This window comes from Engystomops pustulosus, chromosome 3, assembly GCF_040894005.1.
Source record: "Engystomops pustulosus chromosome 3, aEngPut4.maternal, whole genome shotgun sequence".
NCBI classification, from domain to species: domain Eukaryota; kingdom Metazoa; phylum Chordata; class Amphibia; order Anura; family Leptodactylidae; genus Engystomops; species Engystomops pustulosus.
The window spans coordinates 4,900,475-4,913,926 of NC_092413.1; the positions used below are offsets into that span (position 1 = coordinate 4,900,475).

At 60.7% G+C, this 13,452-nt stretch overlaps 1 protein-coding gene across 1 annotated transcript in view; it reads right to left on the reverse strand.

The window, feature by feature from the left end:
• Nucleotides 1-1,472: 1,472 nt before the first annotated feature.
• The window catches only part of TMEM63B (transmembrane protein 63B), a 34,505-nt gene continuing 22,525 nt past the window's right edge, over nucleotides 1,473-13,452 (reverse strand). The window contains exons 8-20 of the mRNA XM_072139727.1: nucleotides 12,492-12,543; nucleotides 11,913-12,021; nucleotides 10,994-11,064; nucleotides 10,790-10,870; nucleotides 6,177-6,300; nucleotides 5,800-5,933; nucleotides 5,553-5,690; nucleotides 3,681-3,834; nucleotides 3,482-3,588; nucleotides 2,794-2,880; nucleotides 2,180-2,245; nucleotides 1,846-2,008; nucleotides 1,473-1,697 (exon numbers count right to left, since the gene is read on the reverse strand). Coding sequence (XP_071995828.1) covers nucleotides 1,473-1,697; nucleotides 1,846-2,008; nucleotides 2,180-2,245; nucleotides 2,794-2,880; nucleotides 3,482-3,588; nucleotides 3,681-3,834; nucleotides 5,553-5,690; nucleotides 5,800-5,933; nucleotides 6,177-6,300; nucleotides 10,790-10,870; nucleotides 10,994-11,064; nucleotides 11,913-12,021; nucleotides 12,492-12,543 — 1,511 coding nt within the window. The remainder of the gene's footprint in view (nucleotides 1,698-1,845; nucleotides 2,009-2,179; nucleotides 2,246-2,793; nucleotides 2,881-3,481; nucleotides 3,589-3,680; nucleotides 3,835-5,552; nucleotides 5,691-5,799; nucleotides 5,934-6,176; nucleotides 6,301-10,789; nucleotides 10,871-10,993; nucleotides 11,065-11,912; nucleotides 12,022-12,491; nucleotides 12,544-13,452) is intronic.

Here is a 13,452-nt window from a genome sequence, read left to right on the forward strand (position 1 = left end):
AGGTGAGGGGGTGGACGTCTCATGAGATGGTGACCTGGTAGAGGTGAGGGGGTGGACGTCTCATGAGATGGTGACCTGGTAGAGGTGAGGGGTGGACGTCTCATGAGATGGTGACCTGGTAGAGGTGAGGGGGGGGGGACGTCTCATGAGATGGCGACCTGGTAGAGGTGAGGAGTGGACGTCTCATGAGATGGTGACCTGGTAGAGGTGAGGGGGTGGACGTCTCATGAGATGGTGACCTGGTAGAGGTGAGGGGTGGACGTCTCATGAGATGGTGACCTGGTAGAGGTGAGGGGGGGGGGGGACGTCTCATGAGATGGTGACCTGGTAGAGGTGAGGGGGGGGGGGGACGTCTCATGAGATGGTGACCTGGTAGAGGTGAGGGGGGGGGGGGGGGAGGACGTCTCATGAGATGGTGACCTGGTAGAGGTGATGGGGGGTGGACGTCTCATGAGATGGTGACCTGGTAGAGGTGAGGGGGTGGACGTCTCATGAGATGGTGACCTGGTAGAGGTGAGGGGAGGACGTCTCATGAGATAGTGACCTGGTAGAGGTGAGGGGGTGGACGTCTCATGAGATGGTGACCTGGTAGAGGTGAGGGGGTGGACGTCTCATGAGATGGTGACCTGGTAGAGGTGAGGGGAGGACGTCTCATGAGATAGTGACCTGGTAGAGGTGAGGGGGTGGACGTCTCATGAGATGGTGACCTGGTAGAGGTGAGGGGGGGGTGGACGTCTCATGAGATGGTGACCTGGTAGAGGTGAGGGGGTGGACGTCTCATGAGATGGTGACCTGGTAGAGGTGAGGGGGTGGACGTCTCATGAGATGGTGACCTGGTAGAGGTGAGGGGGTGGACGTCTCATGAGATGGTGACCTGGTAGAGGTGAGGGGGTGGACGTCTCATGAGATGGTGACCTGGTAGAGGTGAGGGGGTGGACGTCTCATGAGATGGTGACCTGGTAGAGGTGAGGGGGGGGGACGTCTCATGAGATGGTGACCTGGTAGAGGTGAGGGGTGGACGTTTCATGAGATGGTGACCTGGTAGAGGTGAGGGGGAGGACGTCTCATGAGATGGTGACCTGGTAGAGGAGAGGGGGTGGACGTCTCATGAGATGGTGACCTGGTAGAGGTGAGGGGGGGGGGACGTTTCATGAGATGGTGACCTGGTAGAGGTGAGGGGGAGGACGTCTCATGAGATGGTGACCTGGTAGAGGTGAGGGGGTGGACGTCTCATGAGATGGTGACCTGGTAGAGGTGAGGGGGGACGTCTCATGAGATGGTGACCTGGTAGAGGTGAGGGGGGAACGTCTCATGAGATGGTGACCTGGTAGAGGTGAGGGGGTGGACGTCTCATGAGATGGTGACCTGGTAGAGGTGAGGGGGTGGACGTCTCATGAGATGGTGACCTGGTAGAGGTGAGGGGAGGATGTCTCATGAGATGGTGACCTGGTAGAGGTGAGGGGGAGGACGTCTCATGAGATGGTGACCTGGTAGAGGAGAGGGGGTGGACGTCTCATGAGATGGTGACCTGGTAGAGGTGAGGGAGGGGACAATTCAATAGATGATGACCGCTTTGAGAAGATGCACTCACCAAATGGCACGATGATGGGGCAGGTGATGCTGTAGGTCATCACCACAGTGAAGATGCACATCATCCAGGCGTAGGCCGCGCCAAACTGGAACTCATAGGCCTGGTGCTGGGGGAAGAGACCGGACATTATACTGTATAATAACAGCGACTGGGTCACATGACTATGAATACAATAAAGTTGTCACTGCCCCGCCCCCCTCTACTATGAATGCAGAGTAGCTCCTCCCCTGTCCAGGTTGCCCGGTAACACTCACCCGCTTGACATTTTTGCGCTCTGCAGCGGAGCGGGCCAGGCACAGGCGGATCATGTACATCAGGAGACCCGGGATCCGCAGCAGGTCCATGGCGTTACCAATGAAGGCCGAGGCGATGACGTAGTTAACGAAGAACGCTCCGTTATCCGGAAGGAAAACGCACCTAGAGGAAACCACGGAAGATATGACCGTGTGTGAACAGAACAGAGGAATCTAGCCGAGAGATGTGACCGGACCACTAGAGACACAATGATCCCCATCACAAGGCGCCCCCTGGACGTGGTGCGGGAACATGGCGGCCGCTCCCAGGCCTCAGGTCACAGCCGACACTTACTCAAACCTTATGGTCGCGTCTGCCAGGAATTTCTGATCAAAAAGCCATCGGAAGAACAAGTCCAGACTGCGTGAGACAGAGAGACAGCGGTTACCAGAGACATGGGGGGAAGGGACAAGGAGGCAGCAGGGGAGGCGGGGACTAGAAGGCGGGACTCGAGGCAGCAGGGGAGGCGGGGACTAGAAGGCGGGACTCGAGACAGCAGGGGAGGCGGGGACTAGAAGGCGGGACTCGAGACAGGGGAGGCGGGGACTAGAAGGCGGGACTCGAGACAGGGGAGGCGAGGACTAGAAGGCGGGACTCGAGACAGGGGAGGCGGGGACTAGAAGGCGGGACTCAAGACAGGGGAGGCGGGGATTAGAAGGCGGGACTCGAGACAGGGGAGGCGGGGACTAGAAGGCGGGACTCGAGACAGGGGAGGCGGGGACGAGGCAGCGGTGGTGGCAGGGGAGGCGGGGACGAGGCAGCGGTGGTGGCAGGGGAGGCGGGGACGAGGCAGCGGTGGTGGCAGGGGAGGCGGGGACGAGGCAGCGGTGGTGGCAGGGGAGGCGGGGACAAGGCAGCAGTGGTGGCAGGGGAGGCGGGGACGAGGCAGCGGCAGCAGTGGGGGTCACCTGCTTAGTCCCAGTGACGGCAGCAGCAGCACCATGAAGATGAGGAAGGTGTAGCACTTGTGCATCGTCGTCCGGTTTTCACCCGACCTGTAGTGAAAGACAAGTGAGAAGATCTATAGGTTCCTCTATATCCTATACCAGTGATGGCAAACCTTTTGGAGACAGAGTGCCCAAGCTACAACCAAAACCCACTTATATGTTGCAAAGTACCAGCATGACAAGTTAAGCAGTAACTTATTGATCCCTGCTGTATGACAGGTTTTAATCGTATTGACGTCCTGAGTTCACCAATACAATTGATAGATGATGAAGAAATTTGGATTGTAGCTTCCCTCCAGTGTCCCCTGAAGAGGAAGAATCAGGGGACCCAGAGCAGGAGCTCCAATGACAATCCATCTCTATCCACACCTTCCCGCTCCTCCTGTAGTCCTGGCAGCCAAGGACGTCACTTTAAAATAGTGCTGAGCATGGCATGTCCTGGGCTGTATTGTATAACAGGAGAAAGCCTTGAGTCCTAGCTGGCAAAATCTGTGTTGGGCTGAAGGCCTGGGTGCCCACAGAAAGGGCTCTGAGTGCCACCTCTGGCACCCGTGCCATAGGTTCGCCACCACTGTCCTATACACTATACTGTGACGCCCCCTGGTGGTGAAGCCCTATTCTCCTCATGCACGTCCATCCTGCTCCGTACCTGGTCCAGTGCGCCTCGAAGAAAGCCGAGTAGTAGACGATGGTGGGGAGGAGCGCGGAGAAGGCCCACAGTAACAGGGTGGGGAAGAACTGAGTGATGATGGGATTCTGCAGAGACAGGAGACAGCCGTGATCATGTGTGGGGCACAGAGCTGGGAGGCTACACTGGGGTCCTGCCGGGGCCCCCTCTACAGACTTACATTCAGATACTCCACCGGTTTGGTGACATTGAACTTGTCCATGGTGGTGATGATGATGGCCGGCGTGGTGAGGAAGAACAGGAGGAGGAACAGGATGACATTGATAATCAGGCAGCGGATCCACCAGACGAAGCCCCGGGTGGAGAGGTGCTCCCTATGGATGACACAGGGAGCCACTAACTACACAGCACAGAGCACAGCAGTGTGAGGACACAGGGAGCCACTAACTACACAGCACAGAGCACAGCAGTGTGAGGACACAGGGAGCCACTAACTACACAGCACAGAGCACAGCAGTGTGAGGACACAGGGAGCCACTAACTACACAGCACAGAGCACAGCAGTGTGAGGATACAGGGAGCCACTAACTACACAGCACAGAGCACAGCAGTGTGAGGACACAGGGAGCCACTAACTACACAGCACAGAGCACAGCAGTGTGAGGATACAGGGAGCCACTAACTACACAGCACAGAGCACAGCAGTGTGAGGACACAGGGAGCCACTAACTACACAGCACAGAGCACAGCAGTGTGAGGACACAGGGAGCCACTAACTACACAGCACAGAGCACAGCAGTGTGAGGACACAGGGAGCCACTAACTACACAGCACAGAGCACAGCAGTGTGAGGATACAGGGAGCCACTAACTACACAGCACAGAGCACAGCAGTGTGAGGACACAGGGAGCCACTAACTACACAGCACAGAGCACAGCAGTGTGAGGACACAGGGAGCCACTAACTACACAGCACAGAGCACAGCAGTGTGAGGACACAGCGAGCCACTAACTACACAGCACAGAGCACAGCAGTGTGAGGACACAGGGAGCCACTAACTACACAGCACAGAGCACAGCAGTGTGAGGACAGAGGGAGCCACTAACGACACAGCACAGAGCACAGCAGTGTGAGGACACAGGGAGCCACTAACTACACAGCACAGAGCACAGCAGTGTGAGGACACAGGGAGCCACTAACTACACAGCACAGAGCACAGCAGTGTGAGGATACAGGGAGCCACTAACTACACAGCACAGAGCACAGCAGTGTGAGGATACAGGGAGCCACTAACTACACAGCACAGAGCACAGCAGTGTGAGGATACAGGGAGCCACTAACTACACAGCACAGAGCACAGCAGTGTGAGGACACAGGGAGCCACTAACTACACAGCACAGAGCACAGCAGTGTGAGGACACAGGGAGCCACTAACTACACAGCACAGAGCACAGCAGTGTGAGGACACAGGGAGCCACTAACTACACAGCACAGAGCACAGCAGTGTGAGGACACAGGGAGCCACTAACTACACAGCACAGAGCACAGCAGTGTGAGGACACAGGGAGCCACTAACTACACAGCACAGAGCACAGCAGTGTGAGGACACAGGGAGCCACTAACTACACAGCACAGAGCACAGCAGTGTGAGGATACAGGGAGCCACTAACTACACAGCACAGAGCACAGCAGTGTGAGGACAGAGGGAGCCACTAACTACACAGCACAGCAGTGTGAGGACACAGGGATCCACTACCGACACAGCACAGAGCACAGCAGTGTGAGGACACTGGGAGCCACTAACTACACAGCACAGAGCACAGCAGTGTGAGGATACAGGGAGCCACTAACTACACAGCACAGAGCACAGCAGTGTGAGGACACAGGGAGCCACTAACTGCACAGCACAGAGCACAGCAGTGTGAGGACACAGGGAGCCACTAACTGCACAGCACAGAGCACAGCAGTGTGAGGACACACCTGAGGCTCCAAAAACTATTTTCTCAGTTTAGAACCAGCAAACATAAGAACTGTGTCTTACAGAATGGATACCTGTATGTGTCAGCCCTGAGGACAGGCCCCTCACACTCACCAGTAGATGTTCTGGGGGTCCGGGGCGTAGGTCACAGCCCAGTTGTGGATGTGCAGAGCGTCGCTGCAGGAGGAATATTTGGGTTCCCCCCGACAGCTGCAGCCGTGACATTTACAAGCATTGAAATCCTTCAGGATCCTGCAATAAGAAGCAACATCCAGACATGAGACCCATCGTACACAATACATAGGGGGGTCATAGGGGGCGGGGGTCGTAGGGTCATGGGGTCAGCGGCCCCCGGACTCACAGGGCAGTCATGGCCTCGTTGTGGAAGGTGACAAACGCCATCCCCAGCGGCTTCTCGTTGACTTTTTCCTTCTCCTTCTTGTATTCTTCCTTCAGACGTTGCTCCAGTTTTGTGTAATACTCGATGGCCTCCACCTATGGGAGAGGAGACGCGGGGGCTATTAACCCTGCAGGTGCACCCGCCACCCCCAGTCAGCTACACAGTGTCCAGAGAGGTGAGACCATCAGCTACATCACCCAAAACTACACATGGTACCTGTATACACCCCCCGGACAGACAGCAGGGGGCACAACACACTGGGCGCATGTGGCAGAGCCCCCGGGACCTGGGTGCATGCGGCAGAGCCCCCGGCACATGCGGCGCAGCCTCCCCCTCACCTGCTCACAGCCTTTGATCACGCAGCAGCACAGGTGTCCGCAGGGTTTGGGATTGATGAAGACGGGAAGATTCTCTTTGTTCAGCAGGTTAGTAAAATACAAGCGACCGCGCTCGGCCTTCTTCCTGCAGAGACCGGGGAGGAAACAGAACATGGGGGTCAGAATGGACTCATAAGATAAGGAATATGCAAATAAGTGCAAAGGGGAGGGCGAGGGAGCAGAGACGGGGAGAGCGCGAGGGAGGGAGGGAGAGAGCAGAGACGGGGAGAGCGCGAGGGAGGGAGGGAGGGAGGGAGCAGAGACGGGGAGATCGCGAGGGAGGAAGCGAGGGAGGAAGCGAGGGAGGAAGGGAGGGAGCAGAGACGGGGAGATCGCGAGGGAGGGAGGGAGGGAGCAGAGACGGGGAGAGCGCGAGGGAGGGAGGGAGGGAGCAGAGACGGGGAGAGCGCGAGGGAGGGAGGGAGCAGAGACGGGGAGAGCGCGAGGGAGGGAGGGAGCAGAGACGGGGAGAGCGCGAGGGAGGGAGGGAGCAGAGACGGGGAGAGCGCGAGGGAGGGAGGGAGCAGAGACGGGGAGAGCGCGAGGGAGGGAGCAGAGACGGGGAGAGCGCGAGGGAGGGAGCAGAGACGGGGAGGGAGGGAGGGAGCAGAGACGGGGAGAGCGCGAGGGAGGGAGGGAGGTTAGCAGAGACGGGGAGAGCGCGAGGGAGGGAGGGAGGTTAGCAGAGACGGGGAGAGCGCGAGGGAGGGAGGGAGGTTAGCAGAGACGGGGAGAGCGCGAGGGAGGGAGGGAGGTTAGCAGAGACGGGGAGAGCGCGAGGGAGGGAGGGAGCAGAGACGGGGAGAGCGCGAGGGAGGGAGGGAGGGAGCAGAGACGGGGAGAGCGCGAGGGAGGGAGGGAGCAGAGACGGGGAGAGGGCGAGGGAGGGAGGGAGCAGAGACGGGGAGAGCGCGAGGGAGGGAGCAGAGACGGGGAGAGCGCGAGGGAGGGAGGGAGCAGAGACGGGGAGAGCGCGAGGGAGGGAGGGAGGAGAGACGGGGAGAGCGCGAGGGAGGGAGGGAGGGAGCAGAGACGGGGAGAGCGCGAGGGAGGGAGGGAGCAGAGACGGGGAGAGCGCGAGGGAGGGAGGGAGGGAGCAGAGACGGGGAGAGCGCGAGGGAGGGAGGGAGGGAGCAGAGACGGGGAGAGCGCGAGGGAGGGAGGGAGGGAGCAGAGACGGGGAGAGCGCGAGGGAGGGAGCAGAGACGGGGAGAGCGCGAGGGAGGGAGCAGAGACGGGGAGAGCGCGAGGGAGGGAGCAGAGACGGGGAGAGCGCGAGGGAGGGAGGGAGGAAGCAGAGACGGGGAGAGCGCGAGGGAGGGAGGGAGGAAGCAGAGACGGGGAGAGCGCGAGGGAGGGAGGGAGGGAGCAGAGACGGGGAGGGAGGGAGGGAGCAGAGACGGGGAGAGCGCGAGGGAGGGAGGGAGGGAGCAGAGACGGGGAGAGCGCGAGGGAGGGAGGGAGGGAGCAGAGACGGGGAGAGCGCGAGGGAGGGAGGGAGGAAGCAGAGACGGGGAGAGCGTGAGGGAGGGAGGGAGGGAGCAGAGACGGGGAGAGCGCGAGGGAGGGAGGGAGGGAGCAGAGACGGGGAGAGCGCGAGGGAGGGAGGGAGCAGAGACGGGGAGAGCGGGAGGGAGGGAGGGAGCAGAGACGGGGAGAGCGCGAGGGAGGGAGGGAGGGAGGGAGCAGAGACGGGAGAGCACGAGGGAGGGAGCAGAGACGGGGAGAGCGCGAGGGAGGGAGGGAGCAGAGACGGGAGAGCGCGAGGGAGGGAGGGAGGGAGGGAGGGAGCAGAGACGGGGAGAGCGCGAGGGAGGGAGGGAGCAGAGACGGGGAGAGCGCGAGGGAGGGAGGGAGCAGAGACGGGGAGAGCGCGAGGGAGGGAGGGAGCAGAGACGGGGAGAGCGCGAGGGAGGGAGGGAGCAGAGACGGGGAGAGCGCGAGGGAGGGAGGGAGCAGAGACGGGGAGAGCGCGAGGGAGGGAGGGAGCAGAGACGGGGAGAGCGCGAGGGAGGGAGGGAGCAGAGACGGGGCGAGCGCGAGGGAGGGAGGGAGCAGAGACGGGGAGAGCGCGAGGGAGGGAGGGAGGGAGCAGAGACGGGGAGAGCGCGAGGGAGGAAGGGAGGGAGCTGAGACGGGGAGAGCGCGAGGGAGGGAGGGAGCAGAGACGGGGAGAGCGCGAGGGAGGGAGGGAGGGAGGGAGCAGAGACGGGGAGAGCGCGAGGGAGGGAGGGAGCAGAGACGGGGAGAGCGCGAGGGAGGGAGGGAGCAGAGACGGGGAGAGCGCGAGGGAGGGAGGGAAGGAGCAGAGACGGGGAGAGCGCGAGGGAGGGAGGGAGCAGAGACGGGGAGAGCGCGAGGGAGGGAAGGAGGGAGGGAGCAGAGACGGGGAGAGCGCGAGGGAGGGAGGGAGGGAGGGAGCAGAGACGGGGAGAGCGCGAGGGAGGGAGGGAGCAGAGACGGGGAGAGCGCGAGGGAGGGAGGGAGGGAGCAGAGACGGGGAGAGCGCGAGGGAGGGAGGGAGCAGAGACGGGGAGAGCGCGAGGGAGGGAGGGAGCAGAGACGGGGAGAGCGCGAGGGAGGGAGGGAAGGAGCAGAGACGGGGAGAGCGCGAGGGAGGGAGGGAGCAGAGACGGGGAGAGCGCGAGGGAGGGAGGGAGCAGAGACGGGGAGAGCGCGAGGGAGGGAAGGAGGGAGGGAGCAGAGACGGGGAGAGCGCGAGGGAGGGAGGGAGGGAGGGAGCAGAGACGGGGAGAGCGCGAGGGAGGGAGGGAGCAGAGACGGGGAGAGCGCGAGGGGGGGAGAGCGCGAGGGAGGGAGGGAGGGAGCAGAGACGGGGAGAGCGCGAGGGAGGGAGGGAGGGAGCAGAGACGGGGAGAGCGCGAGGGAGGGAGGGAGGGAGCAGAGACGGGGAGAGCGCGAGGGAGGGAGCAGAGACGGGGAGAGCGCGAGGTAGGGAGGGATGGAGGGAGGGAGCAGAGACGGGGAGAGCGCGAGGGAGGGAGGGAGGGAGCAGAGACGGGGAGATCGCGAGGAAGGAAGAGCAGAGACGGGGAGAGCGCGAGGGAGGGAGCGAGGGAGGGAGCAGAGACGGGGAGAGCGCGAGGGAGGGAGCAGAGACGGGGAGAGCGCGAGGGAGGGAGGGAGGGAGGGAGGGAGCAGAGACGGGGAGATCGCGAGGGAGGGAGGGAGGGAGCAGAGACGGGGAGAGCGCGAGGGAGGGAGGGAGGGAGGAGAGACGGGGAGAGCGCGAGGGAGGGAGGGAGCAGAGACGGGGAGAGCGCGAGGGAGGGAGGGAGGGAGGGAGGAGAGACGGGGAGAGCGGGAGGGAGGGAGGAGAGACGGGGAGAGCGCGAGGGAGGGAGGAGAGACGGGGAGAGCGCGAGGGAGGGAGGGAGGAGAGACGGGGAGAGCGCGAGGGAGGGAGGGAGGAGAGACGGGGAGAGCGCGAGGGAGGGAGGGAGGAGAGACGGGGAGAGCGCGAGGGAGGGAGGGAGGAGAGACGGGGAGAGCGCGAGGGAGGGAGGGAGCAGAGACGTGGAGAGCGCGAGGGAGTGAGGGAGCAGAGACGGGGAGAGCGCGAGGGAGGGAGGGAGGGAGCAGAGACGGGGAGAGCGCGAGGGAGGGAGGGAGGGAGCAGAGACGGGGAGAGCGCGAGGGAGGGAGCAGAGACGGGGAGATCGCGAGGGAGGGAGCAGAGACGGGGAGAGTGCGAGGGAGGGAGGGAGGGAGGAGAGACGGGGAGAGCGCGAGGGAGGGAGGGAGCAGAGACGGGGAGAGCGCGAGGGAGGGAGGGAGGGAGGGAGGAGAGACGGGGAGGGAGGGAGGGAGGGAGGAGAGACGGGGAGAGCGCGAGGGAGGGAGGAGAGACGGGGAGAGCGCGAGGGAGGGAGGAGAGACGGGGAGAGCGCGAGGGAGGGAGGAGAGACGGGGAGAGCGCGAGGGAGGGAGGGAGGAGAGACGGGGAGAGCGCGAGGGAGGGAGGGAGGAGAGACGGGGAGAGCGCGAGGGAGGGAGGGAGGAGAGACGGGGAGAGCGCGAGGGAGGGAGGGAGCAGAGACGTGGAGAGCGCGAGGGAGTGAGGGAGCAGAGACGGGGAGAGCGCGAGGGAGGGAGGGAGCAGAGACGGGGAGAGCGCGAGGGAGGGAGCAGAGACGGGGAGAGCGCGAGGGAGGGAGGGAGCAGAGACGGGGAGAGCGCGAAGGAGGGAGGGAGCAGAGACGGGGAGAGCACGAGGGAGGGAGGGAGCAGAGATGGGGAGAGCGCGAGGGAGGGAGGGAGGGAGCACAGACGAGGAGAGCAGTAGAGGGAGGGAGCAGAGACGAGGAGAGCAGTAGAGGGAGGGAGCACAGACGAGGAGAGCAGTAGAGGGAGGGAGCACAGACGAGGAGAGCAGTAGAGGGAGGGAGCAGAGGCGAGCAGAGCAGTAGAGGGAGGGAGCACAGACGAGGAGAGCAGTAGAGGGAGGGAGCAGAGACGAGGAGAGCAGTAGAGGGAGGGAGCAGAGACGAGGAGAGCAGTAGAGGGAGGGAGCAGAGGCGAGGCGAGCAGTAGGGGGGTAGATCGCTCTTTACCTCTCCGCATCCAGGTACATCAGTCTGGCGACATCGTAGCACGGCCGAGCCTCCAGGACGGTGCAGTTGGTGTACGCCTCCCTACAAGAGACGTCTCTCAGTCAGAAACCCCAATGCCTCCAGGCCCAGGGACCCTTCTCTAGAGACCCACCCACCCCCCAGACCCGGAGTCTTTACATGAGATGACATCAGGCTGTCACTTACTCAAAATGTTTCTTGATCTGCTCAGATTCGGCGTACTTGGATATCCCATTAATAAATAGCGTGCGTTTTACCTGCGAGAGAAATCACAGGGTGTGAGACATCCCCATACACACGGGGGTCATAGGATCCAGGACAGGAGACACAATCTGCTCATCTCCTCCTGCTCTATAACATGCTGCCTGTACATAGTGTCCTATCTGCAATCTGCTCAGCTCCTCCTGCTCTATAACATGCTGCCTGCAGATAGGACACTATGTACAATCTGCTCATCTCCTCCTGCTCTATAACATGCTGCCTGTACATAGTGTCCTATCTGCAATCTGCTCAGCTCCTCCTGCTCTATAACATGCTGCCTGCAGATAGGACACTATGTACAATCTGCTCAGCTCCTCTTGCTCTATAACATGCTGCCTGCAGATAGGACACTATGTACAATCTGCTCGGCTCTTCCTGCTCTATAACATGCTACCTGTAGATAGGACACTATGTACAATCGGCTCAGCTCCTCCTGCTCTATAACATGCTACCTGCAGATAGGACACTATGTACAATCTGCTCAGCTCCTCCTGCTCTATAACATGCTACCTGCAGATAGGACACTATGTACAATCTGCTCAGCTCCTCCTGCTCTATAACATGCTACCTGCAGATAGGACACTATGTACAATCTGCTCAGCACCTCCTGCTCTATAACATGCTACCTGCAGATAGGACACTAAGTACAAAGTGCTCAGCTCCTCCTGCTCTATAACATGCTGCCTGCAGATAGGTCACTATGTACAATCTCCACCGATTCTCTTGCTCTATAACATGCTGGCACATAGCACATTTGCCCTGAGCTGGGGGTCTGTAACAATGTATCCAGTTTGGCCTCCAGCCTGATACATTGTACACAGTTAGTCCTTGTGTAAGAAGTTACCAGGTCGTCCTCCTTGTAGCGCATCTTGGAGGTGTGACGCCTCATGCTGTACACGGTGAGGAGCAGGTAGAGGAAAGCGAAGGTGGTGTGCAGCCAGAGGAGGTTATTCCTGAGGAGAGAGAGCGGCACTAATACATGTGCAAGAGAACACGCGTGATGGACAGCAGGACACATGAGGAGCACAAGACAGCATGATGGACAGCAGGACACATGAGGAGCACAAGACAGCATGATGGACAGCAGGACACATGAGGAGCACAAGACAGCATGATGGACAGCAGGACACATGAGGAGCACAAGACACGCGTGATGGACAGAAGGACACATGAGGAGCACAGACACGCGTGATGGACAGAAGGACACATGAGGAGCACAAGACAGCATGATGGACAGCAGGACACATGAGGAGCACAAGACACGCGTGATGGACAGCAGGACACATGAGGAGCACAAGACAGCATGATGGACAGCAGGACACATGAGGAGCACAAGACACGCGTGATGGACAGCAGGACACATGAGGAGCACAAGACAGCATGATGGACAGCAGGACACATGATCAGCCGGCAGCAAGCTCACCTAGAGTTCAGATTGGCGATAGTTGTCCTCCCAAAACTGTAAGCGTTGCTTTCTGTGACGAGGAAACAAAAAAAGTAAGGAGGTGGTGTGGCCCTGTATCCTCACTATCCCCTCTGGTAGAGGTGGTATGGCCCTGTATCCTCACTATCCCCTCTGGCAGAGGTGGTATGGCCCTGTATCCTCACTATCCCCTCTGGCAGAGGTGGTATGGCCCTGTATCCTCACTATCCCCTCTGGCAGAGGTGGTATGGCCCTGTATCCTCACTATCCCCTCTGGTAGAGGTGGTATGGCCCTGTATCCTCACTACCCCCTCTGGTAGAGGTGGTATGGCCCTGTATATTCACTACCCCCTCTGGTAGAGGTGGTATGGCCCTGTATCCTCACTACCCCCTCTGGTAGAGGTGGTATGGTCCTGTATCCTCACTGCCCCCTCTGGTAGAGGTGGTATGGCCCTGTATCCTCACTGCCCCCTCTGGTAGAGGTGGTATGGCCCGGTATAGTCACTGCCCCCTCTGGTAGAGGTGGTATGGCCCTGTATAGTCACTGCCCCCTCTGGTAGAGGTGGTATGGCCCTGTATCCTCACTATCCCCTATGGTAGAGGTGGTATGGCCCTGTATCCTCACTACCCCCTCTGGTAGAGGTGGTATGGCCCTGTATCCTCACTATCCCCTCTGGCAGAGGTGGTATGGCCCTGTATCCTCACTATCCCCTCTGGCAGAGGTGGTATGGCCCTGTATCCTCACTACCCCCTCTGGTAGAGGTGGTATGGCCCTGTATCCTCACTATCCCCTCTGGCAGAGGTGGTATGGCCCTGCATCCTCACTATCCCCTCTGGTAGAGGTGGTATGGCCCTGTATCGTCACTATCCCCTCTGGCGGAGGTGGTATGGCCCTGTATCCTCACTATCCCCTCTGGCAGAGGTGGTATGGCCCTGTATCCTCACTATCCCCTCTGGCAGA